At 40.8% G+C, this 19,046-nt stretch overlaps 2 protein-coding genes across 9 annotated transcripts in view; one reads left to right on the plus strand and one right to left on the minus strand.

Annotated features, from left to right (window-relative positions):
* The window catches only part of ENTREP2 (endosomal transmembrane epsin interactor 2), an 87,187-nt gene extending 81,371 nt beyond the window's left edge, over nt 1-5,816 (plus strand). For 5 of the 7 annotated variants that reach the window (XM_054273031.1, XM_054273032.1, XM_054273033.1 and 2 more), the window contains 3 exons: nt 3,825-3,899; nt 4,584-4,912; nt 5,275-5,816. In XM_054273031.1, the coding sequence (XP_054129006.1) occupies nt 3,825-3,899; nt 4,584-4,912; nt 5,275-5,463 (593 nt within the window). In that variant the 3' untranslated portion in view covers nt 5,464-5,816. The remainder of the gene's footprint in view (nt 1-3,824; nt 3,900-4,583; nt 4,913-5,274) is intronic. The other 2 variants (XM_054273037.1, XM_054273035.1) reach the window with 1 other exon arrangement.
* A 2,623-nt stretch (nt 5,817-8,439) lies between these two features.
* Nucleotides 8,440-19,046, minus strand: part of APBA2 (amyloid beta precursor protein binding family A member 2) — an 80,093-nt gene continuing 69,486 nt past the window's right edge. For both annotated transcript variants that reach the window (XM_054273030.1, XM_054273029.1), the window contains 5 exons: nt 17,613-17,792; nt 16,347-16,559; nt 15,433-15,552; nt 10,093-10,233; nt 8,440-8,600 (listed from right to left, as the gene is read on the minus strand). In XM_054273030.1, coding sequence (XP_054129005.1) covers nt 8,529-8,600; nt 10,093-10,233; nt 15,433-15,552; nt 16,347-16,559; nt 17,613-17,792 — 726 coding nt within the window. In that variant the 3' untranslated portion in view covers nt 8,440-8,528. The remainder of the gene's footprint in view (nt 8,601-10,092; nt 10,234-15,432; nt 15,553-16,346; nt 16,560-17,612; nt 17,793-19,046) is intronic.

The following is a 19,046-nucleotide window of genomic DNA, read 5'->3' on the forward strand; positions in this document are numbered from 1 at the left end:
GTTCCTAAGAGGATTTCTTACGTGTGAAAGCTCTAGCTCCTTGCATATTTCCTAAATTTGTAAAAATTTAAGAATGGAAATGGAAAAATTGACAGAGTGAAAATAATTTTGGCTTTTCTAAATTTCACCATTCTTTCTGCACTGCTCAGAAAACCATGTGTTGAGTAGCTTTTCCCACCTCTCTATTACTGTTCTACTGAGAGGCTAAACTGAGAAGTGCAATGGCAGCTGGGCTTTATTTAGGAAACTACTCCTGGAGCTGTCACGCTGCTTGTACAGCAGGATGTGATTCCTCAAGGTGACACTGACATTGGCAGTATTGGGGCATGTCACAGGCAGACACTGTGACCAGTGGCAGCTTGGGGGTGTATGGTGAAAAGTTTTGAAGGACAAAGAAATGAACATGAGGCACATGACAAGATGATAAAGGAAAAGAAAAGCTTTTGGCTGTCGTGGATAAGTGTCTTCTGCTAGGAATCTCCTTTTAGAAAAGTAGGGAAGAGGAGATGTTAGCTGAACAGTGTATCTTCATAAAAATATGCTTGTTAGTGAAAAAGAAAGGGTTGATTTAGTAGAGGATAGTAGCAGGAATGGGGAACTGTCTAAACCATTTGAAAGGGATCTAAGCTGTTTGGAGAGATTCAGAAGGGGAACCTGGAGAAGTGGCTTGAAAGTAAAGATTTAAAGCTTTTTAAGATGTCGTGGGTTGTGCTGCTACAAGATCTGTTCACCAGGCTTTGTAAGGGATCCAGAGGAAGAATTGTGTGACTAGCTCAGAGCAAAAGGAGACAAAATATTGAGATAACATGTTCCATTTAGGATGATGTTTTTGTTCTATTGCACTTCTTGCATCTTTATAATATCATTTCAGAGACTTCATACTTAGCTCAATAATTGAATGTCTTTTACCTTTAGAAATGTAGCTTCTGCATCTGAGCCAGGAAAACTGAATCTTTAATCTAGAAGTCTGCATTTATTTTATGACATTTACTCTGCTAGGACATATGTGCAATGAAGCTGCCAGTAAGCAGACAGTAAGTAGGAATTTCTGAATCCTTTCTGCTGTGTGAAAGTCAAGAAGAACAAACCCTTTCTCTTCTGGATCGGGCTCTGCAGGGTTCCAGAGCTGTGCTCCATGTGCTCATGGAGCAGTGTTTGCTGTGGGCAGCTGTGCCCCCGTGCTCCAGCTGGCTCTGGACACCTGGTGGGACAGATGCCCTCCTTTCCTTCTTAATGTGTCCTAAATACATTTATCTTCTTTGCTGGAAAAGTGGCATGGAGGGACAGCAGTTGGACATTACTGAGATTAACTGGGCTGTGCAAAGACTGGAGTGAAGAGGCAGAGAAAATTCCAGAGGTGCTGGCACCCAGGGGAGGGGGGGAGCAAGAGCAGGGACTCGGAGGGGCTGGGTGCTGACCCACTCTGCACCTACAGAGGCACTTCCTATCAAATCCTTCAGGGAAGGATTGACTTGAGACTCTGGTTAAGCCTAGATGTATTTCTTCATACATCTGTTTGGCAAACTAGTTTGAAATATTTTACTCCGTGAAGGTTTACATTGCATCCCCTTCCTCTACTTTTTATTGAACCTGATTTGGAATTCATAGGTAGTTTAGAAGGAGCCCAATTCTAGTAACACATTCTGGCTGTTTGTAGCAGCCCTGAAGCGTATTTTTCCTAAACTGTGACAAACAGCTGAAGCTCTTTACAGTCTTTGTAAGTTTCAAAAGGCATTTGATCTGGATTTTTCATGATTGACTGTTGATATTCACTGCAGACTTTTCAAATACACCTACGGGATTGAATAACAGGCAAAGATAAAGGGAACCAACTGACCTCCCTCAACCAACACACAAGAAAAAGTGCTTTGGGTTTTTTTCAGTAACATACACCTACTTTTAAAAATTGTCCTGGAGTAAAAGAACTGGTCAAGTGGATGTGACTTTATGAAAGACAGAGCTGTAACTACACATTGTTAATACTAATAACTGTGGATTTTGGAGAACTGAGGCTGGAGGAGCTTTAGCCATGTTCTCAAAAAGGGAAATACAGTGATCAGGTTGTAGCTGGGGCTTGGGTTTTTCTTAAGACACTGCCTTTCCACTATAAGAAAAAATTACGAATTTATTTTCTGCCTCACCTCCGAGCCAACGTGAAGAGGTTTAGAAGCACAACCTTGACATTTACTGTGTAGATTTTTGTGAAATGGATTTTGAATTGCACTGTGATTGCACTGCCCATAGTTTGGAACAGAAATTATTTGACATGGGGATGGTGCATGTGTACAACAGGACAGTGACACAACAGCAATGAGATCTAATGAAACCAGTCTTTCAGGCCCCAAAACAGAATTCATTTGCTGCAGGCGCATCTTGACCTGATGGGGTGTCTATATGGTATAGTCAAATAATTCTCCCACTAAACCCTTTTAAGTAAACTTGTTGGTTTTTTTTAATACCTGTCATTCCTAGTGGAGAAATTATAAATTAAGGTTTAGTTTAATAGGTGCTTTTTTACTCACTGTGTACTCCCTGAAAAACATAAAAATGGTGGGTTCACATACCACTGTCAGACATGGTTCCTTCGTAAAAGAAATTACTTAAAAGTTAATAGTTTGCACGTTTTTTCTGCCTTTTCCCTGTAAAGTTTGTCACGACAAAGGCAGACAAAATCAACTCCTAGCACAGATGTTTATTACAATAAACTTCATTTGTAATCAGCTGTGATAGACCATGTGGCTGTACCAGTTAAGTGCCTGAGTGATTATTGTAGTGTTTGTGTTCCAGATAATTCAGGGTCATGTCCAGTGGTGTAGTTTTGACTTGCTGCAAGTACATTAAACTGTTTAGTAATGGATGGGAAGACACAACCTCTGAAGTGTCTCCTCCTAATAACCATGCCATGATTCATGTGCTACAGTACTTAAGCATAATAGAACAAATTAAAGACAGAATAGAAGCTGTCTCTCTTAATTTCTTACAGATTTGCTATGTTTTTAGCGTCTTACATTTTTTAATTATTCACTCTACCAGAGAGGATTATGCCAGCTTTTCATTATAAACTGTCCCTGGAGATATGGAAGAAAACCTCTCCTAAGCTACCTAGAAGTTCAAAACCATTTTCAGTCTTGGAAACAGATTAACAACCAAATTTGAGGGTTTATTCCATCTTGTCAGAAATGAAAAAACTGCAGGTGGTAGTTACTGTACAGTGTGATCTCATCATCATTGATCCTCATGCTGGAATCCCAGAAACTGTCATTAGATGGCATCCAAAGCTGTTTGTAGATGCTTCATAACCACTTGTTATTGATTGGCTCATCAGGTGCCATCCTGCTCACCTTCCCATAAATTTAAACAATGGTGTGTTACATTTGTACTGAAAATAATGATAATATATTTTTAAAAGGAGGAGAAATATTGAATAAAAAATGCTGGTTTTGTAGAAATTAGAAGAATTAATCTTTCTCACTTTTCCCATTTTCCAATATAAACTCTGTCCACCCAGGAAATACAGAAAAGGTCTGAGGTCTGCCTCTATAGGGAGCTTGCCATAGTTTCAGCACTTAAACATGGAATATTTAGTATTACAGAAAAAACCATAAAACATGAGCTCTGTCTTTCTGTTTGTATCTGTGTAACAACTCATAAGGCACCTCTGGGTGTAGTAGCCTCTCTTTATGAATGGACATCTTGAAAGCAGGATTTTCTTTGAGTAGATTCATTCTGTAAAGGAGATAATAAAAGGTTCCAGTGTATTTTTCCTTGCTTTGGGGAGGACAGCAGGGGTTGACTTTTCTCTTTCTGTCTGCCCTTGGTTGAAGGTGATAATTGTGCCTGGACTTCTGTGTGCAGGCAGTGCCAAGATGCAGGATTATCTCCAGCTACAGGAGAAACAGGTGAGAATTGGTTTTCTAAAGCAGAGGATGGGTTTCCTTTTTTTTCTTTTAAAAATAATGAAAAGCTTCTGAGAGAGAAATGAGCTTTGAAAAATCTCGGGCAGAAAAGCCAGGTAACAGCATAAATGTATGGTGTACAATGCTGATGGAACCTGCCTTGAATGAAAGTAAATGTTTTGAATTAGGTCCTCTGGTTTAGATCAGCATTTTTGCTTTCTCTGTTTCTCACTAATCTCTCTTGCATATAGTTTCCAAGGCCTAGAAATAGGCAGAACTTTAGCCTTAAAGCCGGGGTGAGGGGCTGGGCCTAAAAGAGTATGAGTTGCATGTAACACAGAGTAGCTGGTGGGTTTCCTTAGCATTAATGTCAGCTGAAGTCCTTGAAGGTGGACACAAAAATGTCTGGTTTGTGAAGTTCTTTAATTTCCCACCCACTCATTCTCAAGGCACTCCTCCTTGGCCATGGGAAGGTCTTACTCCTGATTACTCCTAGTTACTCCTGGTTAAAATTACCCATTTTGTAATGTTTCCTCGACTGCATGTTTTTGCTACTCTTCAAACAAAACAGACATTTTATGACAAAGTAGAAGCTCTGTGACAATATTTGTTTTGCCTTTTTTTTTCTTTTCTCTTTTTCTTTTTTTAAACTATTACTTTAAAGATATTCTTCCCCCCCTTTTTTAGTTCCTGTCTCTGGTTCTCATATGGCTGCCTCTGCTTGCCAGCATTCTTTGAGCAGTTTTCTACCAACTGGAAAACAGAGGGATACAAGGAAAATTGATCTGCACCTAAAGCCAAAGGCTTTTCACACCGTCTCGAAAGAGCGGCCACGCTCCTTAGTGGACCTTAAGGCCTATAAAGACACAAAAATTTTAGTGGCAAAATTTTTGGAACATTCAAACTGTAATCTCCCTCCAGAAGTGCGTCACGTAGTGAACAGCATACGGTCAGTCATTAAATCTGATGAGAGACACATGGAAGAAGCCATCTTCAGTGCCAATATCATAGACCAGGTAGGCCACTGATGTGTCCAGTTTCCATAGTCAAATGGCTTATATAAATGTTTTTGCAGTTTAAGTTCTTCAGACAATTCCTACAGAAGCTCTTTTATAGTTACATGGCATTAGTAAGAAATAATTTCTATTTATTGGGCAGCAATACATTTTGCACTGCAGTTCAGACAGAGAGCCTGGCTGTGCTTTCCAGGTGCCCAGTCCTGAGCCCTGACCAGCTGCAAGGACAGAAGCAGGAGGGGTTCTGATGGGCTGAACCTCCTTTGGAAGAGTTTCAGTGTTAGCTTAAATGAAATATTATTCAGTCTTTCCTTACCCCGTTTTCCCCATTCTTTCCTCCTCCCCTCCTGCCTTTCCCGCAGGTGATGACGAGCTCCCAGCAGGGCGCGGGCGGCTGCACGAAGCGGCTGCAGGGGGATCTGCACCTGCGGAGCTGCGGCGCCCTGAGCTCTGCCGCGGCCCCGGCGCGCAGCCGGACCCCGCTCAGCCGCGCCCTGGAGCGGGAGCGGCCGCACAGCCTGATCGGGGTGTGCCGGGAAACCATCCTGTGATCGGGGTGTGCTGGGCAACCATCCTCTGATCCCAGTGCCCTGGGAAACCATCCCGTGACCGGGGTGTGCCAGGCAACCATCCTGTGACCGGGGTGTGCTGGGGAACCATCCTGTGACCGGGGTGTGCTGGGCAACCATCCCGTGACCGGGGTGTGCCGGGCAACCATCCTGTGATCGGGGTGTGCCGGGCAATCATCCTGTGACCGGGGTGTGCCGGGGAAACCCTCCTGTGATCGGGGTGTGCCGGGAAACCATCCTGTGATCGAGGTGTGCCGGGAAACCATCCTGTGACCGGGGTGCCCGGGGAAACCATCCTGTGATCCCACTGCCCCGGGAAAAAATCCTGTGATCCGAGTGCCCTGGGAAACCATCCTGTGACCGGGGTGCCCGGGAAACCGTCCTCTCCTCTGAGAGGGTCCGCAGGTATGTCATGGCAGCTGGGAGCTGTGGAAGAAACCAGGACTGGGACAAACACAACTAGTGGATGACTAGGAAAAAGTGTCTTCCTTTGGAATTCCACTTTTTTCCCCACAGCAGGATGAGAACGGCTGTTTTTCTGAATGTAAATTTCAGCCTTGATTTTTGCAAACTTTTAATCGATTTATTAGTGAAGATATAACAAGTGTTTTCCCAACCAGAAATGCATTTATTTCACTGTACTTACAGAAATGCTACTGATGCTGCCCAGCATTTCTTGAAAACCATTGCAAACCCACCAGAGACTGGCTGTACAACTTAAAAGTTGTATTTATTTAATGTACCTCAAAGTGTTTTAACTATCGTCAGTGTTTTAATAAAAAAGTATTTCTGGACTTTGCCTTTTCAACACTGATTTGGATACAAACATAAAGGTGATTTATACACATACACAGTGCTGCTTCTAATCCATTCTTGCAGTGTCTTTCATTCCAGACTAACTGATTTGTCCAGGTAAAACTGCTCCCCCCTCCCAGGCTGCCCTTTTAAGCTGCAGCACTTGCTGCAGTGTGGTTTATTCCTGCTCTGTTCTGAATGTTCACCACTTCAGTCCTGCAGTAGTGTGTGACCAAGAATTGATGGTAAATCCTCTGCAGTGTGTGACCAAAAGATGCATTAGGGAAGAAGACTGAAATTCTACATTTTTCACAAACTTTTTACCAACAGCAACTGATTGGAAGTTAGAAGAATTTTTATCTAGCAGAGCCTTGAGTATTTTCAAAAAGAATTGTTACTCCAATTCATAGTTTTGACAATTTTATTACTAAAACATATTATGGTTCTGCTGTGTTTATGATTTATTTAACATTGATCTTTTAAAAAATATCAAAAAGTAAATATTGACACTGATTTCATTACCAGCATAAACACAGGTCTGCCAGCAACATCTTCCAGTGCAAGCTTCATCCTGGCTCTTTCAGAGGAAATTGGAAAGGCCTTAAAGAGAAGGTTCTCATAAAGAACCTACCACAGGTTGATGTTTCGGGATTTTAATTGTTTTGCAGCAGTGCTTGTCAGTAGCCTTAGTTTCCATTTGAGGTTTAATCATATACTGGTTTCATTTGTGTCACTCTGAGCTGGGCAGACATCCTGTGAAAAGGTCACAAAGGAATGTAGCTGAAGATGGGTAGTTTAAGTTTTACAGATTCATCCATTTTAATGTATTTTAATTATAGCATGCTTCTGTATTGATGTGAAGTTACAGTGACATCCAGTGGCAACAAGGTATGCTAATTGAAAGCTTCTACTCTCAAGATCATAATGATACACAAATTCCTAATTCAAGAGAATATTTCCTTTAAAAAAAAATCTGTGACCTTTGCAACTGCACTTAGATGAAGAATTAAATGATGTTCTACTTGCAATTTTTTACTATGTAAAGTTACACAACAAACAAAATAAGCAAGCTTCCTTTCTTATTTCAGATTTATTAGTGATAGGTTAATTCTTTCCTAAGGTCAGTTGCATGCAACACACTACTCCTTGAAGTACAGTCATCTAAAGCTCTTTAGTTACTGCATGGTAAGGCTTCTTAAGTCACAGTGTATTTTCTTCAAGGCCTTGGCCAAAAGAAAAAAAATAGACAAAGTTACACCAATTAACATTTATCTCATAAGGAATACAACTTTACTACTAGGTTTTTTATCTACACACATTCTAATACTGCTGATGGTGCTAGGTTATTTGTCAAAACAATTTACATTCAGAACACATTGCCTTAGGAATAAGAATGCTTTATAAAAGACAGAAACAGGTAAGCATGGCTTTCCCATTTTGAGCTATTATGAACAAAAAGATAATATGCAAAAATTAAAGAAAAAAAAACCCAGCCCAACACATACATTACACAACCTGTGCAATAAGTTATCCATGAAACAACTCTGTTAAATCATAAAAATCACAAGCATTAAAAATAAATATGTATCTAAATAAATATTTTGATTTTAATCTTGTGGCAATTATTCTTTATTTAGCATATGAAACACTTGTTACATGTTTATGTTCACACCTTGCCAAACAGGTTACACTTGTCATAACAATACCAAGTACTACAGTGGTTTTCTTTACAGTAGAGTCTAAAAGTTTGAACTGCACACATTCCTTTCCACTGAAATACCATCAATTCAGCACCAGTTTTAAAATTATGCAATGTCATCAGTATTGGACCACTTTATGGGACTGGGATTTTTTTTTAACTTGAGGCAGCCAGAACTTTCTCTAATTGCTTCTCTCTGCCATCTCCTGCAGTCTCATTCATCAAATATTCACATTCACTGTGTTATCAAACAAGACAGACATACATCACTCCACATAAAGGTTACAAATAAATATGTTTTAAGTTCTATGAGAAAAGAGTTTAGAAGATGTTCAAAATACTTAAATGTTTACAAAGATTTTTGTCAGTGATTATTGTCCTTGACCATCCTTCTCAACACTTTTTGTCAAAGAAATAGAAAGGAAGGAGAGAAAAGGCAGAGACACCTGTCTGTTCCTTGTTCTGGAGTCCTCGGGTCAGCTTCCAAGCCTTTCATTCATACAAAATACAAAATTCTCTTCAGTTATGACAGCTTCAGCTTGGATGGAAGATGTTAGATGTACAGGGGGGTCTCTTGACCTGTTAGGAGCCTGAACATGGCAGCTGGCATAGTCTTCATGTGAATCTGTCAATTGATTACACAGACATTAATAGAGCTAGTACTAGTTTAAAATAATCCAGAAGGCCCCATCTGTTTCTCCCTGTGGTCAAAGTGCATTTTTTGTCCTGGCGTCTATAGATCTTTTTCCTAGAGTTTCTAGTTCAAAGTTCTCTGGTTTTAGGATGCTGGTTTGCTATCTTTGCTTTTTTTTTCATGTGGTTTGGGTTTTTTTGTTTGGTTTTGTTTTGTTTTTGAATTTATTAATGACAATTACATGATGTGACATCATATAGTTTTAAAAGCCACCTAAACACTTTTTGTTGATATACCCTGCTCCAATTACAGTAAAGTTTACAGACCTTAAATAATAAGTAGCACAAACCTCTCTGAAAATTCATTCTGCTGTTCTGATATTAATGGAACTTAATGGATAGATTTGTATTCTATCTTCCTCTCTGTGGGAATGTCATTTCATATTTTCACCTAATTACAATATGATCTTCTGAACACAGAACTTGGGACTTTGGCACCTGGTGTTCAAATGCCAATCAAGAGTTTGGTGGAACAGTTTCTCCTATGGCTAATGTCAAACCATGACACTAATGCACTTCAATTCCTTCTCAAAGAGTCCTGCGGCTCCAGTCCCCAGTGCCAGATGATTTCACAGACTGACAGAGTCCAAGGCTCAGGTAATCAGGTCTCCACCAGAACTGGACTTATTGGACAGCACAAGAAGAAGAAAGGGAAACTTTACTGACTGATAACACAGACCCTGACCAGCTGCCTTGGTATCTTCTCTTCAGGCTGTAATGAAGAAAAGTTTCATGCTGTTTCCTATGTTAGGTGAGAAGTTACACAGTGAAGGGGGACCATGGAGGGGCTGTTGGAATCTACAGCTTTGCCCCTGACAAAGAGCACATACTCTATTATGATTTGTCAGGTATCATTTTCCAAGAGGACACCAGCTGTCTCTGATTTTTGTCAGAGGAACCAGTGGGAGATCTGGCCAGGGTTCTGTACTTAGACTACCATTAAATTCAGGAGGGATTTTGAAAAACTGGACAATCTTGCTTATTCATTGCTGATCTATCTAGAAGTACTGGAGAGAGGTGACCTAACTTACTTCCAAGGTAAGTTGGAGATTAAATTATTAAAATGTATATCAGTTTGCATCTTTCAGACATAGTAATTCATTTCTATGGCAGATGCTGTAGTGATAAGAGACATCTTCACAGCCAACATCCCTGAGTGATTTCTTCCTTTAATCACTTGATTTAATTCAGACAGTAGGTTGAAGGTATAGAATTATGCCAAGAATTCTTAAAAATGAATGGAAAAATGCGGTGAATATGCACCATTAGTTGCTAAAAAAACCCCAACTGTTAATTGTTTCTTATTAGTGCCAAACTTAATTTACTGAATTGGTGTTTTTAATGCTGTGTTGACACTCTTTCCCACTGAAACATAGATTTTTTTCAACTCTTTTACTTCCTTGCTAAAGGCTTTGTTCCCTTACCTCTCCCACTGAGTTGGACAGTGCTTGCACTATCTTCTCATGAGCCGTGGCCACCACGCTCTGCCCGTTGATCTCGATGATCCGGTGTCCCACTCTCACCCCGCCCCTCTCTGCTATCCCACCTCGCATCAAGCTGCAAATCTGCCAGGAGAAAGCAATGGTTACTGAGGTTTAGAAATACCATAATGCAGCCCTCAATGGGACTTAATGAGTGGTGATGCTGTCAGGATTCCAGAAGATGCTTGTTGGAAGTATTAATCAATGAGTTTTTAAATGTTACTTTAGGGTTTGTTGGAGGGAGGTTTTTTTCTGAGATTTCTGCCTGTTATAATTTTCATTTTTAGTCTCCAATTGGGAACATAAAGATACCTTCCACAGTGATACAGGTTGTAGCCACACAAAAGTGGAGACAAGGAGAGAGATTTATGCCCTGCTGGGACACAACCTCCTGTGCCCCTGCAGGAGAGGAGGGAGCTCTGCCCTCCAGGGTCTCAGCTTCCCTCTGCACTGCTCAGTGCTGCTGGCCACAGTAAGCTCAGGATGGAGGAGGCAAGTTCAGCCATTCTTCTTTAACTGGCAGCTGAGGTTCCAGTAAAGAACTTGGCACAATTCTGAATGTTATGACCCATACAACAGGGTAATGATTCTACACGAAAAATAATTCTACATTCAGCAGACACACAGTCCCAGCAGACATTGCTACCTAAAGTATTTTGCGGTTGCAACATGCATAGAGTGCAGGCAGAAAGAGAAATCTCAATCTGGTGTGGAGTTGAGAGTGTTTCCTCCTTAGCAACAGTATCTATGCTGCCAGGGGACCCACCCTGGTAGGCCAGACTGCTGTGCATTAGATAGAAATTGCTGGCAAATTTTTTCAAATTACTAAGTCCATGAATCACACAAGGCCGATAATGTACAGCTCCAATCTCTGGAACTAAGCAGACTTTATCAGCATTGGGATTTACCTTTTGTTGACTGAGAAAAACCAGTTCTTGGAGGAAAAGAAATGAGTGCTGGAGCATCAGCTAATGCCTGTTTCTGCAGTTACTGTCAATGGTTAGAATGATATTATTTGCTGTGATCTGGTCATTTGTTCAGAGCTAAATACAAGTATGGTAAGATGGGCTTGTGCCCCAGTGAGTTTGTTATCTAATTCAGAAGCACAGGATGTGGGGAGATGGCCAGTCTGGGACGTGTTGAAGGTAATACACTGTTTGTGGTTGACTGGAATATTTTCCTATATGGCACTAGCAGCTTCCTTTAGACTCCTCTCCACAAATAACAATGCAATAAAAAAAGAAATCCCTTCTCACTTGATGTTCAAACTGTTTGATATGAGGAGTGAGAATATATTGTTATTCTGTGCTTATAAAATATATATTATATTCTTCGCTTTGCCTTTCTCAGCATTCAGAAACAAAAAACAAAAATCAAAAAAGCCCCAAAAAACCTCAAACCCAAACACATTCCTCCTATGATGTGATTTATCTTCCACCATGCTCTCTCCAGGGGCTGAGTGTTACCTCCTGTAGGCCTTAAAGTATTTCTGGTGGGCTTCACTATCACTTTACAGAATTGTTCTTGAATTTCAGTCACATACAATGGATTGTTCTGCAGGTAGTCTGCCTTCTAATCACACAGCTCACAAGATAAACTCTACTACACAGATCTCTTTTACAGAAAGCTTCTCAATTCAACTCACTGTTAGAATAAGTTTGCTCCTTGCTGTTGGGGAGCAGTAATCAGAAAGGACAAAAAGCAGCATATATCAAAAAAACCCTTGTATATATATTTTTTGTGGTGTAAAAGAAAATACAGATGCAGTACCACTGAAATAAAAGGTTTTGGAGCAAATGGAAATGTGATCCCTCACCCCACCAGCATAAAGGAGCAGATAATGGCTTGCATATCTGTCCAGAGCCCTTTTCCCTGCTTGGCTCTCAAAGCATTTTTAGCACTTTTAATACCATCAGCCAGTTTTTGCTTTCTAACAGCCCCAGACATAGAAAGTGGTCTCCTCATTCAGGAATCCCTCTCCAGGGGAGGCAGGCAGCTTCCTTTTGTGAGCATTAAGTGTTTTAATGAGGTAGAATGAGAAGCAGACAGAGGCTGAGTGGCTCTGCCCAGGCTCCCAGACCCTGCTAAGCCAGAGACAGAACACATAGAGAAAAAAAATATTCTGCATTTACAGCACACATTTAGTGACTCCTATATTTGCAAGGGCTGACTCAAAGCAGCCTTAAGAGTTTTGTCTCCAGCCAGGGGAGCTATGACAGCTGAAGCTGGTGAGTTTAAACTGAGCAATATCTTTAAGTAAATATGATTTTATTCAGCCAGGACTCTTTAACTTGTTGTATTTGTTGAACATGGCAACAGCTATAATATTAGATAAAGTAAGACACATCTGATTCTTGTAAGCAAGAGTCTAAATTCTATTGACTGTGTAAACTGAAGGGGAAAAAAGAAAAAAAAAAGTGCAAACCACACTGGTTCAATCCACTCAGCTGTGACAGGTTTGCAGTGCCTTAGACCAGCTGCAGCACATCAGATGTGAAACTTCAGTAGCTTCACAATCAGTTTTATTGCAACTGCCCATAGAGTAGCAAAGCATTAGGATAAAATAGTGCCAGACAAACATTATTCTGTGTAAATGCCTTAATCATAACCTACTAAAATGAGATTTCTCCTCATCTCACTTTTATATTACACTGTTGAAACCCTGTAAATTTTTTGCCAGTTTAAATGACAGTAAACAAATGCAGGGAAGAAAGAATAAGATGTTCTGTAAAGTTTTACTGTATTTTTGGATAGCTTGTGCTAGGCTAGGGACAGGGTAGATAGTTCTCAGAGAAAGTGAGATTTAGACTGAGAAGTGGTGTTTTATCAGCAGTGAGAATATAACTGGTAATTCACAGATTTTTTTTTTCACAATCCAGAAAAAAAAAAGTTATATACAAGGACCAAACCTAGAAGACAATAATGTGATACATAAGGACCAATTGTATTTAAATAACATCATTTTAAAAGAACTGTAACATAATGACTTTCAGAAGGTGCCTGACAGGTCATCTAATGCTCACCTCCCCATCACACAACACTCATAGTTGTTACGTGTGTGCACAACATCCTTTTTTCAGCTGCAGCAGTGTCAGCATCTGCCTGACACCCTGTGCAGGGAGAGCCAGCTCAGATGGGGTTTCTGTGGCCAGCAGCTGCTCTGTGTGTTTATGGGCCATTGCCACTCTAATGGCTGTGCATCCTGCACACATGAGATAGGCAGGGTGAAAAGGAGCCACTGCAAGGCTGCTGTCAGGGGAGGCACAGAAATAAATCCCAGCTGCATGGATAATGAGGTAATGGCCTACCAGAAAGAGACATTTAATTATATCTGTTCTGACAAGCCATTTATTTCTTTGCTGTGCTAATGCTGAGCCAACAAAGAGCAACAATATTACTTCTGGATCCAATCATAATTTGTAACAATTGCTGGCAATTACAAAAGTACTTTTAAAGAGGAGAGTGTCAAACTACCAGAGACATATATTTTATAGTTATATTTTCAAATGTTGAAAGAGTTTTTCAGAGAAAAGGATTTTCCAGGCCCAGAGGTTTGTCTCCATAGCAGCCTAACAAAAGATGTTACTCTTATCTTTTTGTTCACTGGCTTTCATATTCAAACAAGCTTTTCATAGATGAAATGCACTGCAAGGCTTTATTTTTTCTTTTTCCTATATGAAAAGGATTTTTTGCTGCTTTTGGTGAACTTTACATTTGATGTCATTTGAATGTTGTTCATTTAAGTGGAAGGAATGATGATCTGCCAGTGTGGTGACAAATGGCCAGTAGATGGAGGGAGCACACTGTGACAGGAAACAAGCAGAGCCTGCAGGATTTACTAAACTGAGGCTCCAATCATGTAGGAGATGATTAGCAGGGACAAGATGAATAGATTGTCACAGAGACTGCCTGTCCATGTGAGGGCATGGCATGCTCCTAATCCACCTCGGCCTGATCCATTTCCCCAGCCCTGATCCCTCCCGCACCAAAGCTGGGAATGGGCTCCTGAAAACTTGATAATCACATGCAGTGATGCTTACAGGTATATAAATATATTCCTTGTTTAGTCATGGCACCAGTGGAACATACAAGACTTACAAAGGTGAGCAATAAGGAATGAGATCAGTGCCTCAAAGAGAGCACCCTCTGTGAGACCAGGTGAAAGCAGATCCTGGGGTAGGAACCACTTTGGAGTGCATCCAGCTGGAGCAGGGCTGCAGCAGTGTCCTTTATATGTAATCTTAGGCAGGAACATTTTAAATGTGGGTGGAATAGTAACTGAGAGATGGCCAGGAGAGCTGCAAACCCACTCCTGAGCCATCTGAAGTGCAGGAAGGCACATGCACCACATCTTACAGTTACCTGTTACTCTTCCAGCTCTCAAAGGGTGACAAACAGAGATCTGGCACCTTCAATCAATGCATTCCACAGAACAGGGGGCAGAGCCCACAGCCTTTGTGATGTGGCTTTCTGTGTGAGCAGCCTGATTATTTTTTTCCCTAGACTGGAGGAAGAGGAAATGCTGATGGTCCTGCCCTACAGCCAGTCCCTGATGCTAGTGGCAGCCCCCAGAAGGGCCAGTGACTACCTGGGTTAGTTGTGTGGGGAGTTTGCTCTGGAAAGGTGGCAGAGAATGGCTTGGGAAGGAAGAACTGAGAGAGGAGGAGGCTGAGCTGCCTGGGGTAAGTGTTCACTGCCACATTTGTTCTCCTCTTTGCTGCTGCTATTACAGGGAAGCTGCAGCACACAGAGGAGGGGTACCTGGGCCACAGCCTATACAATTGCTTTGTCATGAGAGGTTAGCTTTTATAAGAGTTTAGTTTCAATAACAGTAGGTCACAATTATATTCCCATGCCTACTACCATATGATCCACATAAATTATGCACAGCAGAAGAAAAATTAAAAGTCTTAGTGAGTGTGTAATGAAACTTTAAAAAGAGAAATAGAATCAGATCTAAGATTGAAGTGCTATAATTGTAAAAACCTTTTTCAGCATAAGGTTTCCTTGCAACTCTGGCATTAATGACAGTTTTACATGATCAAGCTATTGCACCAAATAATCTGGGCTATAAATCTTGTTGCTTTATTATGTAGGAATCCCTCAAGAATTTCTCCCAGTGTCATCCATTTGCATTATATTACTCAGAGACTGTAAGGTTTTAATAAACAGCAGAAAAAGTGAGGTCATGCAAGACTCTCTCAGTACTTCCATATGTTTTTTGAAAAAGACAAAAAAGTGAAGGGAAAAACCCCAGAACAATCAATGAACACAGAAACTTACAATTCCATTCTGTACACTGAAGCCCAGCTGGTATTTTAAGTCTGGCCGTTTTATGAGGACAGTAGTCACAGGAGGACAGCTGACAATGTTCAGTTTGACTTGTGTCTGATTCTTGAGTCCCTGTAAGATATTCCAAAAGTCAATATTTCTGAAATGAATCTTACTGAGCCCTTATCTGTGATTTCCTATTTGCAAGAGTATTAAGCAGCTGATCTGAGAAAGATCAGTGAGAGTTAAGAGAAATTGATTGCTAATTTAGAGATACATTTCTCTTATTTATTTCCCTCAATATTTGGCTCAACAAAACATTAAAATTTTGCCTGTAATTACTACAGAAATTTAAACAAATCTTCCAATAAAAATCAAAACTGACTACTGCTTGCTGTTTCCCAGCATCTGGCTAATTAATCTCCTGATTCTGCTGCTCTTGGTAAATCTGCACAGACATCAGATTTAGTCTCCATGACTAAAGATATTGCATTCTGGGATTCCATTGTGTCTGCAGAGTCTTCATCTGCTCACTTGATCTGTCCTGCAGTCTTCCAGCCTCCACCCATTTTATCTGCATGGAACCCAAAAATGCATAGGAGATTTTAATCTTATTTTATGCTGGAGGCTGTGAGGAAGCTTAAAACTTTGAAGACAGCTGAGTAACTTAATTTAGGCAAGTTTTACAGACATGGCCTCATTTTTTATAGCCCAGTAACAAAACTGTAACATGTTCTCCAGCCCTAAATTTCTGTGCATTATCACTCCTGAATCTCTAATTCTGCTTTTTGTTAATGACAGATTACTGGGGTTTTTTGCAGTGATATGAAAAATTATATCTGCTGGAAATCTACAGGATCACTAGTCAGAAGATTCCACCTGTGTTGTCCTACAATCTACAGCATAGAGTTGTAAGTCTGGAGTACCTTTATGATCCCTTGGCATGTTGCAAGAGGTAGACCAACTAAACTGGTGCCATTAATGGACATGATTTGGTCTCCAATGCTCAGTTTTCCTGAACGTGCTGCAGGGCCGCCATTCATCATGTTGGCCAGGATAACTGTGGGTAGAATGGATCCCCATCCAGATTCCACAATCACTACCCCAAGAATTTCTCCCTTCTGTTTTTCTAGCTGGAGCTGCAATTAAAAAGGAAAAACATTTTTTTTACTTTGATTTGTCTGACTTTGAGCATGAATATGTCACTTGTTCCCAAATAACATCTACAAATCACAAACCAAATTCTGTTCTTTGCCATTAGGTACTTCATGACTTCAATGTTAACTGTGGAACACACAGCTGTTTCTTTTCAGGGGTGTCCTGCACTTGTTTGTTGAAGGTCATAGAGGTTTAATAGGCAGAGCACTCAGACATGGTTAACTCTGTAGGAAGTGGTGGAACTGAATGCCAAGGGAATCAATGCTAAGGAAGTTTCTGTCCCTGGAACCGGAGGGGGAGGCTCTAACCTTTTGTGGCTGAGGCAGTGCTTGCCAGCCAGGCCTTGTTCAGCTCCACTCCTGCCAGCACTGTTCAGGTTTTCTCTTGATCTCAGGGCTTGTCTGTCCTTTTCTGGCAAGGATCTCTTAATAATTATTACCATTACTATTGTTATTAATATTGTTAATTATTGAATGTACCCGTGCCTAGTGTGTTCATGTAAGATCCCTGATGTGCTGTAAAGGATGCCTTCTCCTGAGCTGTCAGTAACCACAGCACAGCTAACACCTATAAAGTAGAGCAGGAGTTTAAGTAGAGAACATGCTCTTGAGGTAAATGCAGGGAATTATTTTCTGTCAAATGTGGAAGGACAGGGAATGCTGATGGCAGCTGACTTCTGCTGAGGTTATCTTTTGCAGAAAACCACAACTCTGCCAGCCCTTTCAGTGTGAGAACTTAGGTGAAACATAAAATAACCTTACACTGTGTACTGTGAATAGCACAGAGCTTATCTAGCTCAGATGTAAATGTACTTTATTACTGTTCTGATCAATGGAAACAGAAAGACCTTGAACATGAAAACAAGAAATCCTAATAACCCATAAAGCTGGTTTTAGAACACAGGACTGATGAAGGACACATCTTGAAACTGTAATATCATCTTTAAAAATGCAAAAAAAAATATTTTTGAGACTATTTCTTTTACTCTGAAAAAAATTGGATCAATTTGAAATGAAAATCCAAATCTAGTTTACCTCTTTGCAGTTTTCTGAATTGGAGAAGTGTATGAGATCATCATTGTACATCTCTTGGGTGTTGATGATGTCACTGTATTCTTTCTGACTGAGATCCTCTGGGTTAATTCCATTGGCTCTTAAAAACTCTTGGTAAGCCACACTGAAAGCCTGACCGATTGACTGAGCTATGAGCTGTGCCTAAAATGTAGAAAAAAGCAGCTCAGAGAAAGGACAGATCAACAGTTTAGCAATGAAACCACAAGAAACCAGGAGAGAGATTGGATTTTAAGACAGAATCAAAATAAGAATCCTGCAAAGTTTCTGCATTAGCATGGATATAAAGTCACTTTAAGGTCTGCTGTACAGAAAGAACCCATTCAATCCAAAATCAAATTGCAAACTCCATTAAACCCCCTGCTGCTGCCCCCTGCTCAGTACACTGCAGCAGCAAGCAGCCATGTGCTGCCCATGCCCTGTTCCAGTGGGCACTGGAGAGGCCTGGCTGCAGCCCAGCACGAGCAGAGCTGTGGAAGGGAGCCACGAGCCCTGCTCTGAGCACAGGTTGCCTGCAGGGCTGAGGGGAGCAGGGATGCTCTGCCTGCATCCCTGGCTGTGGTGGCTCTGGCTGTGGTGTCACCTGCTGCTCCTCCCCCTGCCTTTCCAGGACTGAAAGCACAGCTCCAACACAGCCATCTGCTCCCCTGCTCCTGCCACAGTGCCTGTCCCAGCATCCAGGGATCCCCCTGCTTACCCACTGCACATCCAGCACACTATTCCCAGTAACACCTCGACTAGCAATGGCAGGGAGCATTTCAGGAGTGCAGCCAGAGCCGCCATTAAAGCCTGCTAATGTTGAGAACACCCATTCAAAAGCCCCCGTCTTTCTTAAATTTTGGAGCACTTAACTGCACATTCCACTAGATGGCAAGGGAACACAGAGAAACAGAGATCAGTAAAAGGAATGTGTAGTCACTTTTTCTACATTTGAATTTTTATGGTTTTCTTACTCTGGGTTTACTGCATCTCATTGAAGAATGCCATGTTGAGTTTTGTATATTTTTGGATCAACACTTGTGTGGTCATTGGGGCATATGAGTAGCTCCTGATGATATATTAATTGCACCTTACATGCCCTAAAAATATTACTAACCAAACCTGTATTCTGGAAATGCAGCACAGCTTCTTAGACAGTCAGTACCTTTTAAATGCATTTCAAATGCATGAGGTTTTCTGGTTATTATAAATCTGTATCTTCTTACAATCTATTGATCAAGTGTTTTCTTTGATGCTAAAAGGTTGTTTCTGTATTTCATTTATGCTGCTGTACACAAAAGCACCAATCTGCTTGACTGGAAATGACTTTAGAAAATTAAGGACATCAGTCACAAATTGTTTCTTCAAATTTTAAAGCATATTTTCAAGTCTTTGCTCTATACCTAGAGGTTTGTACAG

This window comes from Melozone crissalis, unplaced genomic scaffold (genome assembly GCF_028551555.1).
Source record: "Melozone crissalis strain CALT ecotype California unplaced genomic scaffold, PUWL_Pcris_2 ptg000014l_1, whole genome shotgun sequence".
NCBI classification, from domain to species: Eukaryota; Metazoa; Chordata; class Aves; order Passeriformes; family Passerellidae; genus Melozone; species Melozone crissalis.